This window comes from Uloborus diversus, chromosome 10 (genome assembly GCF_026930045.1).
Source record: "Uloborus diversus isolate 005 chromosome 10, Udiv.v.3.1, whole genome shotgun sequence".
Classification (NCBI taxonomy): Eukaryota; Metazoa; Arthropoda; class Arachnida; order Araneae; family Uloboridae; genus Uloborus; species Uloborus diversus.
This window is the reverse complement of record NC_072740.1, coordinates 17,640,945-17,661,442: the sequence shown is the minus strand read 5'-3', so window position 1 is coordinate 17,661,442 and position 20,498 is coordinate 17,640,945. Positions and strand designations below refer to the sequence as shown.

General features: G+C 32.2%; 1 protein-coding gene across 1 annotated transcript in view; it reads left to right on the top strand.

Moving 5' to 3' along the window:
- LOC129231371 (AT-rich interactive domain-containing protein 2-like) overlaps nucleotides 1–20,498 on the top strand; it is a 193,006-nt gene that overhangs the window by 29,122 nt on the left and 143,386 nt on the right. Inside the window, 1 exon segment of the mRNA XM_054865668.1 lies at nucleotides 9,499–9,596. Coding sequence (XP_054721643.1) covers nucleotides 9,499–9,596 — 98 coding nt within the window.

Below are 20,498 nucleotides of genomic sequence, written 5' to 3'. Positions count from 1 at the left end.
GTTCCCCACTTGTGGGCGGGTTCTTCTCCACCTACTGTCCACAGATCGAATGTCCTAAAAAGCTTTCTGGAAAGCATTTTTTTCCTTCATTTGAGAATTGCAAGGAAAAAAACCTGTCGAAAATGGTGTGCTTAGATAATTTAAATTTTGCTTTATTTTTAATAAATAATTGATTTTTTTTGTTAAATTATGTGTATAAACACAAAATTTAAGCTTTAAATGCATTTAAACCACGATTTAAAGTGTTGTGTTGAGTTAAGAGAGAGTGTTAGAATAAAAAAATTTTAAAAAAGGGAAGAATTCCTACTAATATTCTAGATCCGGGTCTGGATTACAATGCGTTAAAAAGACTCAATGTAAAAAAATTGCATGCGGTCATCCAATACTACACACTGACCCTCTTCCCCTGCCAATAAATTTTGAGCGTTGACAGTCGTTCAGAGGGGAAGATGCCCCCCAAAACCTGTCAGCCAGTCCACGTAGAGGGGCAAGAAAAACGCTACAGCTTTCTCTCTCTCTTCCAAAAGCTTGAAAATTTCTGTCTGATGACTAGACTCTTAAGACTATGTACCTGTATGTTTTTGGAATTCATATTTTAAGTGTTAATTTACATCTTTTAAAACTGTGTACCTGAATTTTTTTGATTTAAAGTAAAATTTTAAGTTGATTATGCTACGCTGCAAGAAAATACATTCAAAATGCTTCCGATATAATTCTTGCTGATTCTTATGTAAAATGACCTCCTGAATCCAAATATGACCACGATTTTCCCCTACAGGTCCCACTTTTTAGAAATGCCTAACCCAATTTTTTTTTCTGTTTTCCACAAATTCTTCACTATTTTTATTTGGAGGGAAATGGAGCATTATGTTAGTCATTAATACTCTTCTGAGGGGCCAGAGAGGTGCAAAGCTGAAAAGCTTGGACATTTGGTGCCAGTTACGAGCCTCTGATGTGTATTCCTGCCTTAATTCTTTTTAAAAAATCATTAAAAATAATCTTTGTTTCCAAGGGGTTTGTTTTCTAATTTTTTCACTTTTTTTTGGCACAAAACCAGAGTGTAGGCCTCACTCCTATGAGCCCCATGTCCGGAAAAAGATTTACCTTGTAAAAAAGCATCGCATTTTGTATAGTCTGAATCGCATACAGGGTCGCGCCTAGCCTGATCGGTGCCGTCGTGCAAATGTTTTTTGAGTGCCTTTATGCTCTGGCGTTCGAGGGAGAAATGAAAGTCCTAAAAACTTAATCAATATTCTATGATATTAGAAGAAAAGGTTCAAAGACTATTCCACTTGAAGTTTTCGTAAGTCATGTTTAAAAAATCTCATTTTTGATGATATTAAATAAAGGCCGTTCGGAGGTCCTTGCCCAAATATTTCCTGAAATTAAAGGCAATTTTGTAAGACCATATTAGATAACTTTAGGGTCGGCAATCTTTTGAAATTGAAGCTCCAAAAACATTGCGGCGAGAACCCTGGAAACTCCTTTCTGTTCCCCAAACGTTGACAAAACTCTACTAAAACAGCATTTTTAAAACTACAATTCCAAAAAATTTACAAGAATGTCAGCACCCCCCCCCCCCCCCTCAGTTGCTCAAGATAGTCTAAAATAGTCTTCAACTTCCAAAAAAAATTTGCCCCACACTTATAAGCCTCACTCGCAGCCTCTGTTATTTAGCAGCAGCATTAGAAATTGCTGCTGGTCCACTGCTCCCAGATTAGTGAAACCTGCCATGGACCAGAATAAAAAAATAATTGGTGGTCCCTTGGATCACGAACTGCTGTCTATTTCTAATCACATTCTGCTAGAAAAAATTCAAAAGCATTTGCCTAGCCTATGTCTAGCTATCTATTAGTCAAACCGTTGGTTGACTTTCTTTATACTTAATTTTTTTCTTTTTCAAAAGTTTTATATAATTTCAAATCGCACATTTACACTTTACTCAATATTTATCACAATTGGAGGGGAAAATAACGTCCTGAAACTAAGTATAAATGAATAAATTAAATTCAAATTTTTGGTTGCCTATTTTAAGGGTTGTTTAAATGAAATTTGTTTTCAGACTGTATACTTGGCAAATTTAAATGTTTATTGCCAAACAAAAATTTCATATTTTTAATTATTCAAAAATATTAAAAAATCCTCATCAGTAGAAAAATGTGCTTATCTGTTTTGCATTGTTATTTAATATTAAGTGTTTGCAGTGTTATTTAATTAAAATGTAATCATCCTAAAGTGTAAACAATTTTTAGTACATATTTAGTGTTTAATTTAAAGCGGACCAGTGATGTTGTTTAAGGATCAGTACATATTCATGTTGACTGGTCTAAACGACCAGTAGAATTTTTTACTGATTTCTAATGCTGAGCAAGATAACATATAAAAGCCTATTTTTTCCTGGGACTATATGGAAGAGCGTGCTTTTTGAATCTTTCTGTAAACTTCGCATGTTGAGAAAGGCGAAGTTGCATTGGTTTACAACTCTAGACAAAGCTAGCTTACTAGCTTCCCTACAATTGATTCTTGTCTCCTGACTTCTCATTTTTTATTCCTCAGTCTTCTTGATTTTTTTTTTTTTATCGTTGTGTATTTGTGTGTGTTTTTTTTTTTTTTTTGCCGTAATATTCGCATACGCTCTGCTGCTGCTTTTTTCTTGTCATTTTCTTTTTGTTTACCTGCCATTCTTGCCCTGCTTCATCTCTCTCTCTCTCTCTTTTTTGGGCTGCCGATTTTTCCATAAATTGGAACCCAAGAAAATTCCACAAATGTGTTGAAAATAGAGTTAATTGTTGCAAAAATTAGAAAATATTATACAGTAACATTGAAAAAAACAACTATTTCAAAATAGACATTTCATTCATTTTTTTATTGAACTAAACGTTCGAAAAATGCAGTGTTTATTTCAAGTGATTACGTTCGTCACAATCAATACGTTACGTTTGTCATGCTGAAAGCTAATTGTGTAAATAATTTAATGAAAATTCAACATTTTAAATGCATTCTAGGAAGCTTTTGGGAAGAGAATAAAGCAAAATTTTTCTTTTTATAGTCCTATAAAGATTGTGGAAAGGAAAATACGATATTTTGTGACAAACATAACAGGCTGTTTAACACAAAATTCAAATTAGGCTCAACGAGAAAAAAATTTAAATTCAATGAAAGAAATTAAAGAATCTGAAATCTCAAAATGTAAGCAAAAACTGAAAAAACAATTATTTACATCGAATGTATGCTTAAAAAATAACAGGTCGCGTAGCTTAAATGCTTTATAGTTAAAATTTACATGTTGAAGATTTCAAGCAATAATTATTCTATGCACAGCATCCATCTTGAAAAAACTTTTACGAGATTCGAAAATTAAGAATGTTATCTCTAAAATTATGTATAACATATTAACATTAAGTTTGAAATTTGGCCTGCATGATTGAGGTTGACATTTTCATAGAATGACCCTTAATACAAGTATTGTTCACATAAAATCTTATTTGAATGATCTATGAAACAGAAAAGCTCCAAAAACTTAAATAACAATGGTTTATAAGTTTAAACTATGGGTATTTATAGAAATATTTTTTTTTGTTTAAAGGTTGTCTCCAACAAAACAAATATTACATATTTTATAATAAGTTTTTTTTTATATGCTGCACTACTCGAATACACTATACATTAAAATATAGAGGTTTTAAAATGTATTTAAGGGTCATTAAATAGAAATGTCAACCTCAGCCTCAGAAATTTTTTTCCACAAAGCCCTAATTGTGACCTATCATTACATTCAGAATACTATTTAGTACATAAATCCAGTAACCGTTTTCAAAAATTTCATTTGGTGTTTTTCTTCTGGCATTAAACGTGCAAGGTTGTAGAAAAGGCTTAGCATACGCAAAAAAACATGCGTCTAAGTTTTCTTGTGTGATGTAAATATTTTTGCAAATTTTTATAAGAACTATGTATGTTCTAAAAGATTAGATGTTGTCCCAATAAAATTAAATGTTCTTTTTACATATATTATAAGATTAGTATTTTAATTAGTTTGGTTATTTCACTGAAAATAGTTGCGTTACGTTAGTCACACAAAAATACTATTTTCTGTTTAAAAACTAAACCAGATGATTGAGCCAAACAGCACTTTTTATTTTCTTACATATGTGTCATATCTACTCAATAAGTGCAAAATTTATTTAAGATATAGTAGTTACGAAATAATTAGTGTGACTAACGTAACATTTGAGCTGTGACTGACGTAACAGTTTAGATGCGACTATCGTAGCATTTTAAAAATGACTGCTAATATTTAAAACTTATTTAATTTAATGTATATTTTCATGAAGAATTTTGAATAAGTAGACATTCTACATTGACTAAAAATATTTCGGGTGAAAAATACCAGTAATATTACAATGTAGACCTTCCTTCTGCTTAAAAAAAGGCTTTTTAAAAGTCTTCTTTGAAGAGAAATACAGTAGGTCCCGCTTAATATGATCACTTTGGGACAGATGTAGTTTGATAACAATAACCGAAAAGAATCCAGGAGACACAAAATGTTTATTTTTTCAATTATTTCAAGCATTTATTTTTACAACTGCAAATTGAAATTACAATGTTTCAAATAAACACAGTTTTAAATTATAAATTAACATAATGAAATAGCTCTTTTTTCCATTAATCAAACATTAAACCATCCGATCGATTCAAGATATTTTTTTCCCTCACTTTAAAAGCAAGATCTTCTGCTTCTTATGGCATTAACGGACTTTTTACGCTCATCCTCTTCCTTGACATTCATAAACCAGTTTCAAAGCAGGTTCAACTCACCATCTTTTCCAGCACAGTTTCACTGGATGTTTAATAAGTTTTTATTTAGCTTCACTTGATTTCTTTCTCGTCACAATTTTTTAGTAACTTACAAACTAATGGCTGAGAAATGTTTATTTGTTCTGCAGCATTTCCTTGCCTCATCAAAGTTAAATTAATAAAGCATTTTAAAATGTTATTTTTTTCTCTGAACAGTGAAATCATTGCGCTTTTTCTCCATGGCTAGAATGTTAGTCCGTTTAGAGTGAAGTTTTTAGTGTAACTGAGAAGAGAGAAAAATTCTTCTGCTTTACTTCTGCTTTAAATTCTTAAGAAGGGAGCTTGCTTTCCCGGAAGCTACTTGTCAGGGTTTGCCTTTCTATTTCTTGTGATTGAAGAACAAAAAAAAATTTAAACTTTACGAAAAAGTGATAACAATAAACGAAGACACTGATTACAATATCCGACTCGGTTAACGCATGTTATTATGATAACATTAAGCGAATGATAACATTCACCGTGATCACATAAAGCAGCATCTACTGTACTTCCAATTTAAAGAAGAGTTATTATTTTTAAAAAGGGTGAGAAAGCAAGATAAGTACTCTGCTGAATATGGATTCAACACAAGAATCCAAGCTAAAGAATTAAGAAAATAGAAAGACAATCTTAACAAAGGAGAACGGTTCTATTTTTTAGAAAATATCTCCACTTTTTTTAAAAAATGAAGTAATGGCAGCTCGATGGGAAAACATTTGAAGATATTACATGATGCAGTGACAATAAACACTGCTGCAGCATATTACAGAAAATGCATGAATGGATCATTTAGAAAATTTAAACATTTTCGGGGACATCTGGAATTAAAATGCACTCTGCAAAAATGTTTGAAATTTTTTTTTAATACTACATTTTAATTGGGGGATGTAAAACACTATTCATTCGATGAATCAGTAAACCCTGAAGAAAAATATGTCAGTTGAAAAGTACTATGGAGTTTCTTATGACTATAACTAGTATATTTGGCAGAATACTACAATTGTAGAACTATCAACTTGTATAAAGTTTATTTTTTAAAAGAGAGATACTTGGGATTTAATTATCCCCAAAATAATGTTATTCAGTTAGTAAGTAGAAGCTGCTTTTATTGGCACATTCAAATTGAGTTAATTGAACTGAATGATTCCACTTAATTTCTTATACTAATGTAGAAAAAAAGTAAAGAAAGAATCATAATGCGACATAAAAAGGTTCCTAAAAAGTAAAAAACTGAAAAGATAGTCTACAATAGCGTTTTTAAGACTTCAGTTTAAAAAATCCAGAAGAAAGCTGTTGAAACTCTCTTCTACCTATCATTATCAAAAATAGTCTTTCACAGAGTTAGCAAGTTTTTGCCAAAGTGGCAAAAATAGAATTAGCGCAAAAGCTATTAACTCAAAAACCGCATTAAGTACCGACAGTTTAATAATTATTTTGAATTAAATGTTTCATTTTATTCATTTTTATTATACATAACCTGACTGACTGGACCTTTAAAAATGTTTCCCAGTAACAAAACCTAAGTTTTTACTTCTGTTTTATTTTAATTACACCCGAACCTGTTTTTATGCTCTTTTTATGTTTTTTTTTTTGGGCGGGATATCAAAATTTCAATCATATTGGGATTCGGTTTACGAAATTATTTTTTAAAACGGGTGCGAGGAAGAATCTTCAAGTGGCAACATAGGCACCCCGATGGGAAGTCACTGTGACCACCCAAAAATTTCCTTATTCGGGAAATTTTGTCCAAGTACTTGGCAAAAGTTATCATTAGGTTCATTTAGATTTCGTGTAAATGTTACAATTTTGTAAGTTTTTGGGATATTTTCCATGTGAGACTTTTTTTATGCAATCCCTATCCACTGCATAAAAACAGAGGTTTGGACATATATTTTTTTAAAAAATCTACTTTATTCAGCCTACCTACTAACAAAACTGTGCTATTAGGGTGAAATTCCCACTAATAAGTTTTTCACCTTGTTATATTTTTCAGTATCCTTTTTTTATTCTGTATTTGTAATGGTACTTATGGAGCAGCAAAAAAGTATATAGGGTCAGGTGGGGTAAAATGGGTATAAAATAGCCTACTTTTGGATTTTGACTCAAATATTTTTGTCAAAATATTTTGTTTCTAAATTTTTTTTTTTTTTGTTTTATGTATACATTACATATGTTGAGACTAGAATTAAATGATTTTCACACATAATTTGAAACAAATTTATTTTTGAGAGGAGTGTTTATGACTACATATTTTCTATACCCATTTTACCCCATGCAGGTGAAAATGGGTAGCCTGTGGGGCAAAATGGGTATTGAAGTCTAAGAAGTGATAAAAAAGCATACTATTTGTTCAATGCAGTGTGATAATATAGACTTAAGAGTCAGTTAACAAAATTTTATAATTTAATTCAAAAAAATAGTGCAAACAGTAAATTTGACAAAATGTTAATGAGGTTTCTTTCAATGCGTGATATCCATACTTGTCATTCTTTAAAAAAAGTAATGGCCTCTATTAAATTGTGGCTCATTAATTATTTCTATTATTTGATGTTTTTCACTGAAATCCATGTCGTGTACATCAGAAAAAATAAGAAAAATCCCCCATCTCGGATTTTTTAAAAATATTTCATCCATAATATTTCCCTCAACAGCCATATATTTGCCAATAAATTCTTTCTTGCTTGTTTCCTCTAAGTATAATATTTATACCCAGGCACCTGTGGTTAAACTTTGCTTCATAAGCATATTTTTAGCAGTTTCTATTCAGATACTTCCTCTGAATGGAAACTTTCTTTTCCCACTATTTTTTATTTTCTTGTTTTATAATTCATTACTTTTTTCACTTTCAACTCTTAGTCTTTCTGAAACATCTTTGTCATAATGTCTTTTGTATTTGCCAGCATACATTTAGGTTGTTTTAAATAACTCATGCAGGTAATTGTCAAATCTGAAGCTCTTGTTGAAATTGCAGACAATATTGAATTTTCAAATCTTTATAAGGTGACAAAATCGTGCTTTGTGACGCATAATTTTCGGATTGAAATAAGGATATGTTCAGAGAATTTAAAGGTACATTAGAGAAATTGGTAGCATCTGATTGCAATCAAATACAATACAACTGTGACGACCAGCAACTGGCTGGGCACAGCATATTCTGAGGAAATTGTTATTTTGTGCGCAAGTGCACAAAAACTCTAGAATAAGTATACCACTGGCTTCTTATTTATTATTTGTTATGATGGAGCGAAGTTTATTTTATAAAGTCATGGCATTGCATACTTTTATGTTTCAATCATTTTAAATTAACCATAAATGAAAAAATATTCATTTAAAGGAAAATATGACTTTCATGACAGTCATTTGAAAATATGACTGAAAGATCTTTTAAAATAACTTGCTGGAATGATAAGCCTAATTTTTTTTAAGGTTTTACCCCATTTTCAAAATATGAGATTAAAAATAGAAAAAAATCTTTTTTTTCTTCCCTGTAAATTGAAGCAGCAACAAAAATGTCCAACTAAAGATATTATGACACAGTAATAAAAATTTCTCAAAAATCAGGAGCTGCAGATAGAAGTTTAAGCAGACAACATGCGGCTTGAATTTACCTACTTCAATTTAAAGAGTTACCTCTCACTAAAAAATAATCTATTGGAAAAATATATTTTGTGAAACAGAATTCAGAACAGCCAAGTATAATATCCCACTCAAAAAAATGCAAATTTAATTTAAAATAATTTGTTTTTAAAACCATATATTTTGACTATCCATTTTACCCCACCTGACCTTACAGTGATCTCTTGCTTATATGCGAACGCTATTATACGTATTTTTCACTTATCCCCGTTTCTCTCACGGGCTCGGCCAGAGAGATAGGAGAACAATGTTAACTCTTATTCATTTATGGAACTTTCACTTAAGTGTGATAAAAAATTTTCAAGTTTAAGTTAAAATGCCTTTCAGTCTTAACGGAAGATTTGTGCTTTTTTTTTTGTCTCTTGGAATGCATTCACACTCCTTTGTTCCACTGTTCGGAATCCTTCCAAGAACCCGTTCTTTTTTCGCACATGTGTGCAATTGGGGGTGGAATTAGGCTTGTGACATCGATAGGGGAGAATGGGTTACATACATCAAGCGGTAAGCATTGACATGGCCTATTGAGGATCTTTTCAATCCTTGGGGACTATAGCACTTATTACGAGACAGTTTTTAGGTCTTTGGGAATTCGCTTACATACTGTACAGTGTATAAAAAATGACAAAACGTAGAACTTCAAACTTAGCATTTTTATTGAATTACAATGCATAAACGGAAGTTATTTGCATATTTATTCATTAGTATTAGTAGTGTACCATTAGTATTACTATAACTGATGTTAACATTTAAGATTATTTTGGGGTTTTTCACATAAGCGCAAATCTCAATTGTGCGCGAAAATTTTGTTGTCTCCTTTGGTCATGTATAAGTGAGAGGTCACTGTACTCAATGTATTTTATAAGAAAAACACAATATACTTGTTAAAATACATAATTACATTATGTTAATGTAATCCAAGAGGGCAAGTTACCCCTCTCCTTCCCCCTCCCCTATCAAATGCTCTAATGACGGGTTAGCCCTTCTCTCAAAAATTTATTCTGTGCTAATGCAATTAACTTTTTCTTATAGGTAATAGAACATCAGAAATGGGATTCTGTAGCAGAAGTTTTAAAGTTACCGAAAGCTTGTGCAAATTTTGCACTAAGTTTGAGACAGATTTATATAAGGTAAGTGGATAGTTTTCTAAAACAATATGAACCTGTTATTTATTTTTTCTTTTTAAAAAATAAATCGAAGTATTGCAGTCTATTCTCTCAAATATGCCTAGCTTTTATCCATTTGCGAGATTTGTTTTTCGAAGTTATTTAAAACCTCTTCTAGAGGTCCATCAATGTCTTTATGATTGTACATGAGAGTCAGCCCATTTAACCATGCTTCCAAAATCACAATATAGAAGTCCTTAATCCAAGGGAAGAATGTCATAAGCCTGAAGGAGAAGCATTTGGTTTACTTAAATAGCTACTTAAAACTATGCTAAGTGCAAGTATGCTAGAATCAAAACTATAGTAAGATCATGTTTTAAAATTCAGGCTATTAATGGTTTCAATCTCTCGATGAGAATTAGAAAGCAACCACAGAAAATCTGGAGTGTGGTAGGCATCCTCTCTCTTGATTTCCCTAAAAATACTTTGTCCAGCACAGGAAGGGCTGAGTGACCATGATCCATTTTTAAGTTTAGTAAGACCATTTCAGTCTTACTGTTATACCAATTGAATCATAAAATATCGCTTGAACGTCTAATTGGAAAGTAATTTGTATTTGCTTTTCGAGAGTTCTGGGAGGGGTTTTAATCCCAAAACCTCTCCCATGGCTGCGCCACTGATTACTCTAGCATTTATGTACTTAATTAAAAAATAATTCAATTAAAAAATATAAAACTTTTTGTCTTTTTCGAAACTTAAAAATAATAATAATAAAAATAAAATTAAATTAAAAAAAAACTTAAACATATGCCCACTTTCTGCAAATATTTGCAAAAAAAAAAAAAAAAAACAAATTTTAGTATGTATAGTTAATTCCTTAATAAAGGATTTAAATTGGCATTAATGTTAAAACAATTTAAATTTCTCAAAAACACCTTTAAAATAGCCAAATTGGAGATATTTTTCTTATTTCAAGCTCTCTTGTAAGAAGTTTGTTCGAAACAAATCTCCCTTTTAATTCGAGATTTAAATCTTTCTTTCAATTTTAGTACAGATGCTTATGTTTCATTTTTGAACCATTGGGGAAAAAAAGGGAATGATGCACCCTCTCCAACGTTTTTGGAACAAGAAATGTTTTCTTCAATGTTGGAGGGGGGGGGGGGGATGATCAGACAGATTAACAGACACATTTCCCCATCTCAGTACTTTACTTTCCAAGTTTTTATTTATTATTATTTATAAACTAAGTTATTTAATTGATAATAATTTTTTTTTAAGAATTTTTTTTACAAAAGACTAAGCATATATTTGTTCTTTCTTAAAAATATTTGGAAAGTAGATTGAAAAGAAGCTAACAGTAAATTATTCTCATAAAATAAGTAGCAATACCCGCACCGCGATGCCCATGCTAAGAATTTAAAGACAGACTGATGATGAATAAAAAAAACCCATGCCTCCCCCCCCCCCACTTTTGATGTGAAATGATCATATTTCTTCAACTAAAATGAGTACTTACCTTTTCCGAAAAACTTATTGAAGTCTCTTTTTAATTTAAAACTATTCGCCAAAACATCCAAAAATATTAACAGTAGATTTAAAACTGAAAGTAATCCTTAAACTGTATAGTTCATCCCTTAACGCACCGAGCAACCATGCTACCGTAGCCCTGCCCTTAGTGAGTGAAACGTTTTTTTATCTTTCTGCAATTTAAAATGTTCCACAAGGGATGACTTTTCGTTCAAAATTTTTATTTCTTGTCATTTGAAGAAAAACATATCTGATTTTAGTATTGCAGAACATAGAATGCATAATGCCTTTAAAAAATTCTGCAAATATTTTTTATAAATAGGAAATTGACATGCTGAAAAATTCACATCATGTGGCATATCACATTCCGGCCCCCAGCCCTTCAATTATTTACCTAGATAAGCAACTATCTTCAACCATAAGAACAAAAACAAAAGTTGAAGAAATAAGGAAAGCAAAACCCAATAGAAAAATCCTACAAAATCAAATTATGTACCTGAATATCGCAAAAAAAACACATTCAAAAATCAGTTTGCTGACTACAACTGTCTAACAATAGCGTACCACCTGAATCGTTCGCCATGGTTCCTCGCAGCTATCGACACTGTCGGCCAGCGCCCTCTCGATGAATTAACTTACCACGCCATCTATTAGGAATTCATAACAATTAGTTAAAAAAATTTAATTTACAATTACAAATATTTCGGTTAATCTGATTTTAAAAAAATTGCCCATTCAAACAAACAAACTCTTCAGCTTGAAAAATTAGAATAGATGCAAACTTTTCCAGGTTGGCAGAATTAGGTTGCAGTATTGCCAATGTCTCACTTTTTTGACATTTAAAACGTTTGTAAGGAAAACATGTACAGTGGCTCCCAAAAGTGTACATACACTTTGAGATTTTTTAGTAAAACTAAAATAACGCAAAACTGAATTCGAGTATGAAGTTCAATATTTTTTCACATCATTCCTATGTCATTCTAAATGAAACCCTGTAGTTTTTTCAAAATATTGATGGATTTTCTTTTTGAAATGGGTCAAAAAACAAAGAGACAGAAATAATACGGCACAAAAGTCATCACATACACTCAAATATTTTCGAATAAATTCATGATTAAAATTATTATATGTCATTTTTTTTTGTTATTTTTCCATTGTGTTGACCCTTAAAAGTCATTTGGCTTTAATTTTTTGTTTATTTATTCCTTAATATTGTGGTTATTACTTTAAAATGGCTGGTATTTGTAAAAAAAACCACATACCATTAAAAATTTGAATTTTTTCCTCACGGTAGTAGTAAATTGGTTTGAAATGTCTCTAAATTAGTTAATTTATTCCATTCTATAGTAAAGTGCTGGTTAAAATGCTTTAAAGATGCTTATCGGAAACAACTTTGTTTTTATCAAGATAGCGATAAGTAGCACATGCCTTTCAACGTTTGCGTCTTGTGCCTCAAAAATTGTCCTAAAGTTCAGAAAATACCCCTTCAATCTCCAGATTTAAACTTAATGTAACATATTTAGAGATATCTGGAGGCTAGATTACGAAAATACGGCTTTGAAACGAAAATAGAGCTAGAAACAGTAAGACTCGAAGTGTGGTTGAACACTTGCTTTAAATTACGCAAAAAAAGAAAGAGAAAAAAGAGTGAAATCTATTCCCAGACGTTTAAAAGGTGTTGTTGATACTGCATGATATTCTTCTAAATAATAACTTAATAAAAAGTTAGATTATTCAATAATATATAGACATTTCTTAAAGTGTACAAAGACTTTTGTGAGATAAAATTTCCGCCACTTTCTGGTTTTTGATTTCTTTAAAATTAAGTTTTAATATTTTTTAAAAAAAATTCATGTAATTTTGTTGAAAATTGATCAAAGATCTTATAATTAAATACCTATTCCGAAATATTAATTCTAACCAATGGATAGGATACTATTTCAGTGAAAGTCGTAGGTGTACGAATACTTTTAGGAGCCACTGTAAAATACAACTGCTGATATTTTTCTTAAACTGAATTCTTCGGCAAATTTGCAAAAAAATACCGAGTTGACTTACTAAATTTTCAAAAAACTGACAAATACTGACCAAGATGAAGAATACTTACTTTTACTGACCAGTTTTATGCCCTGAAAATATCTTATCCAAAAAAGTTATAAGTAGTGATATGTGTAAATACAGTAGGACAGGGATCTCAAATGAGGCAGTGAGAAGCAAAGGGATGTAAGTGCTAAAATGAAAATTTTGGAGATAATCAGTACAAATAATAGGAGAACCTCTCCTCTGGTTTTTGGAAAGAGATGACTAGTAGCTCTGGTAGGTGCTGCGATACAGCATGATTTACAAAAGAAATTCAATGAACCGTCTACCTAGGATCTGAACTTTAAATGTGTTTTACACGAAACTTTAAAAAGTTGACTTACATCCCTTAAATAAGCTACTCATAGAAAAAAATTCTTTGTGTAATCAATTGGTTAAAACCATTAAAAAAACTAGTTTTACGAAAAGGGGTAAAATTATTAGTGACTTCTAAAATTAAGATTGTGCGCCAAAACCAGCAACACCAACCTTGATATTTGCTTAAACTGCGCAAGGTCAAAACTTCGATTCAAAAAAAAAAAAAAAACTTGCTCTATATATCTAGAAATTAGACTAGTTAAATTCAAAAGATTATAAATAAATTTTCGGAGAATTCAAAAGATCACATGACACTGCAGCTGTCATACCAGTCATTGTTATGGTCAAAAAACAGTACATTTCATGGGATTTGCCTATTAAATTATTAAATGTAAAACCCATTGTTACAAAAGTTTGGTGCCGTACAACAGTAATATTAATAGTAATTGTAGTGATAATTTTGAATGAAGGCTTCTCTGAAACAAGCATCAAGTTTTTCAGGGTCATTGCTCTATAGTGGGGGTAACCTAACCTGAAAGTGAGATAATGTGATTAGGATCTGCTTAGCTTTCACAATGCTACCAGGTTAGGTTTGCCTCAACTATAGTAGTATTTTTATCGTTATCATCTATGCCAATCAGTTATGTCCCTATAAATTTTTCTGAGGGTTTACTCCCAGAAATCCGTTGCACACAATATGTGTATGCAGTCAAATACATATCATATGAACATTTTTGACTGGGCCTGATTACCGCACAGGCCGCCTGGGCCTGGGGCCCCTCTTCCTAAGGGGCCCCAAATTACTTAAAGAATTATGCATAGCATTACAACTATACCAAAAATACACACATTTCTTGAATAAATTTCTTCTCTAATAGCCTTCTGGAGGCCTCTAAATTATTGTGGGCCTTGGGCCTCACTTTTAGTTAGTCGGGCCCTGATTTTTGAAGCTTGAGGGTATACGCTATATGTCTAAAATGTTTGGCAGTATACAGCGTATATGGAGTAAACCCTATGGGAACACCACTGATGCCAATAACAGATGATCTGGGCTAAGTTAGGAGATACAGGATTGCATCACAAGCAACTTGTATGCTGTGAAATGTAAATTAGTTAGGGAAAACATAATATTGAAATGGTTATAATTAAATTAACACACAAACGAACTCCAGAGAGGAACAAAGATAAATTTTTAGTGCCAATCGCTTAAAGTTTTAAGGCATTGCTTTTTTTTTTTTAATAGTATGGAAATTTTTTATGAAAATAATAAGGTGAAGTTTCGTGATGGTAACTTCATTTTTGAAGTTGGCGTAAAAAACGGTAGATAAAATCATTCACAGCCATAACTTAACTAGAACTATAAATTTAACGAGGCCCAGTTTCTTCACTACCTCATACATTATGCATTGATAACAGCATATTTGAGTAACGATATAAATGTTTCGTTCGTAACTTTGGAGGATTTTCTGAAAATATGAACGAAGCATGGTTACACTGGATTTTACTTTTTGTTTTTGCTCCAACTTCACAAATCCTGTATTAAAGTCCGTTCTATATATTTTTTTTTAATTTTTTTAATATATTGTATTTTAGATTGAAAAAGATTACTTACTTGTGTGTTTTCTTTTTTTCTTTGTCTTTCTTTAAATTTTTTTATTTTCTTTTTTATCTGCAATTTACGATGCCTCACTTTGTTGATTCCTATTGCAACTTAATCAATTTTATTCATATCAAAGAAAAATTTCACAATAAGTTGCTTTCTCAACCAAAATTAGTTTTGTGCTCTTAGACTTTAGTGATCGCACGCCTCCTTTGTCTCGAAATTACAACGTGGCGGATTCAAGATGTGGTTGAGTTGTACTGAAGAAGCTTCAGACCGGGACTACATTTATAAGGCTTCATTTCAATTCAGTGTATTTTTAAAGGAGTTGACAACAGATGTAAAGTAAAAATTCAGTCGCATCTCGATAACTCGAAGCTTATTACTCAAATAGTCTTTTATCTCGAAGTTTTGATTGCGTCCCACTCTTCAGACTATTGAGGAAACTTCCCATAACTCGGAGCAACCAATAACTCGAACGGTTTAACCGGTCCCTTGGGACCTCCGAGTTATCTAGAGTTGACTACTATTACGCATTCGATATGGGCGATTTAGCTTGAACAAGATGGGTAATTCAATAAGTAACCGCTCTATAGTTCTCAATGTCTTGTTAAAAATTCCCTTCTTCATTGTATTGTCGGTTCCGATGGTTGTGCGAATTCCGCCTAAAAACCGATTCACCGATTGCTCCGTTATACGATTGAACGGCCGGCGTAGCTTCATTTTTTCTGTAGGGAAAAGAAAGGGGTATTGCGTGATTTCTCTTTCTGCCACCAGGGTGCCGCTGTCCATGTCGGTGTATTTGGTAAGCTGTTCGACCACGTGCTTTCAGACATTTGTTTTGGATCCTCTGTCGGATCCGTCTGTAGTTTATCTCGTAGAGGGTGTGTGTAGCAGTGACGCGTTCTCTTGTTTTGATTTGAATAATCGAACTCGCTGTATTTCGCGTTTCGGTAAAACTGAAATTCTCATGGGTCATTATTTAAGCGAGCGGGGCGCAAGTTTTATGACAAAGCTGTTGCTTCCTATCCGTGTGCAATTATTGTTATACATGTACTACAGTGGCTCCCAAAAGTATTCGTACACTTGCGATTTTCAATGAAATACGCCCCCATCCATTGATTAAAAGTAATATTTTGGAATGGGTATTTAATTATAAGATTTATGATCTATTTTCTGCAAAACTACATGAAAATTGTTAATAACATAATAAAATTTGATTTTTAAGAAATAACTCATCAAAAAATGGTAGAAATTTTATCTCACAAAAATCTTCGTACACTTTGCAAAAATATCAAAAAATTAGTATATAATCTAACTTTTTACTAAGTTATTATTTAGTAGAGTATCATGCAGTATCAACAACAGATTTTAAACGTCTGGGAATAGAATTCGTTGTTTTGTATTTCTTTTTTTTCCTGCAATTTCTGAGTAAGTCTAACCGCACTTCGAATCTTTATGTGTTTCTAGTTCGCTTTTCGTTTCAATGCTGTATTTTCGTAATCTATCCTCCAGATTTCTTCCTGTGTGTTACATTAAGTTTAAATCTGGCGACTGAGGGTATCTTTCTAAAGCTTGATCACACTTTTTGAGGCACCGGAAGCAAACGTTGAATACTTTGCTTCTTATCGTTATCTTGATAAAAAACGAAGTTGATTCAAAGAACCAAATTTTGGGCTAATAGTTTAAAATTGTTTTTAAAAATATTTAAATGAACAGCATAATTTATTATTTCATCAAAAAATTCCAAACTACCAAGTCCAAATGCTGATATGCACCCTTACACAAGAACACTTCACCGTCTTGATTAACTGATCCAATTAAGTTCTTAAGATTTAATTCCCCCCTAATTTTTTCTTCTATTTACAATTATACAACAATTTATACAATGTTGAATTGATTTTCATCTCTAAGTAAGACGTTATTCCAAAACGTTTTGAGCTTACTTATCATTGATTTTGCGTAAGCTTTCTGTTTTTCGCACGAACAAGAAATTTCTGCGGGAAGAGATCCCATCTAATCCAGCTAATCAGAACTTTGCGCACAATTTTAGGTGAAAATTAAAAGTAAAATTTTTCATTAAATTCTACAGAAATTTTTACAGCACTAGAATGTATTTTTCATATTTTATTTTACTGTAAATCTCAGATCACCCTTTGTTAACTTTGCCAGTTGACCTTTTCTTACCTTGTTTTCGACCCGATTCTTTTCTTTAAAGCATTTTATCAAGTACTTTACTGTAGAATAATATAGATTAACTAATTTAGAGACATTTCAAACCAATTTACCGCTACTTTGAGGGGGGGAAAATAAAATTTCGAATGGTGTTTGTTGTTTTTTTCACCAGCAATTTAGAAATAATTAGCAGAATATTAGGGAATAAATAAGCAAAAAATTAAAGCGAAATGACTTTACAGAGTCAACACAATGCAAAAATAATAAAAAAAAAAAGTCATGTGATACTTTTAACCATGAATTTATTCGAAAATATTGCAGTGTCGATGACTTTTGTGGCATATTATTTCTCTATCTGTTCGTTTTTTGATAAATTTTAAAAATAAAATCAGGCACTATTTTGACAATACTACTGGGTTTTATTTAGAATGGCATAGGAATGATGTGGAAAAAAAAAGGGATTTCATATTCGAATTTTCGCGTTATTTTGGTTTTACTAGAAAATTTCAAGGTGTACGAACACTTTTGGGAGCTATTATATGTGCATTGAACGTAATGACATTTCAGTGAACCAAAAAAATCTCTTAATGTTTGTACTAAGTTGGAGTGCACCGATAAGCAAATTAAAAACGTTCACTATCAGTTAAGCGATATCGTATGAAAACAGTTCATCCTCTTCAACCGATATTGTTTAAATGGTGTATGAGCGAACGTTGGCGTAGGGGGTAATTTATATTCAGTGAAAGTTTACATATAAGCAGCGAATACAATAACAATATAAAGCAACACAAAATGGAAAATTTCCATAAACATTTCGGGGTGGGAGGGGAGAGAAAAAGTCTACTGAAAGACGCTCACAATACTAACCATTCTCATAATTCCTTATTTTTTACTTGCATTAATTCAATAAATATTGAAAATAGAAAACGGAAATACACTACTTAAATTCACAACTGTTAAAACACTTTTAAAATTTCTTGTTTTATTATTCATTTATTATCTTCAGATGCAGAAAAATGTTATATGTTTTTTCTTAATCACGTATTATTCTTTTTTTTTTTTTTTGTTCTGGGCATACTTAAGTAATTTATCTAAAAAATAACATTTCCACATGTTAATAGATAAAAAAATGACTGATTTGAAATAATCAGTAAATTGGCTGTTTACCAAATACTGCTGATAAATGGGTGCTATTAGCAAGCCAGGCTGTATCCAAAAATTTCTTTCGGGAGGGGCCCGGATTCCCACATTGCCGTAACACACTCTCATATATATTCTATATAGACAATGCTTTCCACTGTTGTAATTATTATTATTTCTTTTTTTTTACTATTTTTTCCCACCTTGTAGTGGTAAGTATAACAGGATAGTGTCTCTTTAAGTGGTTTGCAGAACACCCATAATTTCAAGGGGTCCGGGGGAAAATTTTGAAAAATAGTTACAAAAATCTGTATTTGAAGGCCTTATAAGGGGTAATTGAGACTACAAAAATATGGAGAAAAATAGGCAAACAAAACATTTTAAAAGTTATGCATTCTTTTGCAAATCAAGATCAATCAAAATAAAAATTTCTAGCTCGACAAACCGTTGACATTAATCGACAAAGGAAAAATGAGGGAGAAGAAAAGACAAACACATTGGCATTTGCTCATATCGGCTTTTAGTTTGGTGTGTGTGTCTGGATGGGAGGCGGTCATGCTGAAAAATGACCCATTCCCCCTATGAACGAACCTACGGTTTTATGAGCTAAAATTTTTTGAAACGGCTTGGGTGTCAAAAAAATGCACCCAATTGACCATGAATAAGGCTCATAACCATGAATAAGGTCTAACGTTATTAATTAATTTATTAAACAATGCAAAAAGTAGTATATTTCAAATATTTACTTTCAAGTATTCATTGAAATTATTACTGAAATCGTTTGTACATTATTCATTAAGTGTTCGAACACAATGTGGTACGGATAATTTTTTCGGTTGTTTTTTCTGGGGGGGGGGGGTCACGACCCTCTCCTTGTAAACGCCCTGTAGAAGATTTTAGTTTTATTTGAAATCCAAATGTGTTAGTGGGGACAAATATTAGTCGTGGTCATGACTAAAATTGGTGTAAAAAAGTTTTCGTACTCAATCTGATGCATAAACGAATAGTGACTATATATGTACTTAAATATATTGTTCCATACAAATCCCAATCGGCGAAATCGCGGCCAAGCTCCTCCGTAAACTTGTTGAATGCTAGTCTACAGCGCCAGTGCCCAACGCGCGTTGTGTTACAGGTATGCGCATAAAATGTTCAATGTGGCAACCCTCGAAACCAGTTTCTGCGTTTGTGAAACCTTCAAATGCTGGGACAGAAAGCGATACTTCAAACAAGTCAATAACCAGGCACTTTCCTAATGCCATTGTTGTAGGAACAACGCCGGAAAGTTATGTGTGTAGCGTTTTTAAGACGTCCCCATTAAAGCTTCTCACCAAGGCCAGTTTTGCAAAAGGTGTCTTATTCCATAGGGGCTCAACCTTACTTGCTTACAGGTTTCTCTTCCTCCCTTTTTTTTTCTTTATTTTCATCACATTATCTCAGTTCCGCCTCGCTTCTTTCTGAGCTTGGAGTCCACTGAAAACAGGTTTGTCTCACATGGTTCTGTTGAAGTTCTTAATGGACTCCCGTACGAATTCCTGCCTTTTCCACACCTCGTGAATAGCGCTGCATGTCAAACCCACGGCTTCCTAGATGGGATGTCATCCTATTTACTGCTACCCTGCTAAATTTTTCCAAGTCCTATTATATTTTGGATTATCCGGTTGATTTATGTCTGCAGTGTTGTGGTCCTTCAAGTTGACATTCGTTCAATGTTTCTGCATTTCACCCTGAACTTGCAATGAATGATTTTTACGGAAAATGAACATTTTTTTTAAAAGATTATTTCTGCGAAATTTGGATGAAATATTCGATTCCTGAAGCAAAAAAAAAAGTTACATGTTTTCTAAAGTCGAACTACTTACTAGAAAACAATAACCTCTAATTTAAGTGCCACAGCAGTAAATACCAAAATAGTAAGTTTTACTTAATCTTTACGTTTTCTCTTATTCGGAATCCTCCCCCTCCCTTTTTTTTCTTTTCTCTTTCTCTCTCTCTCTTTTTTTTTTTTTTTGCATAAGTGTTGCTGCCCCCCCCCCCGCCCCCCAAAGCCCGGAAACTTAGTTTCCGACTAGGCTGACTGGCCTCTG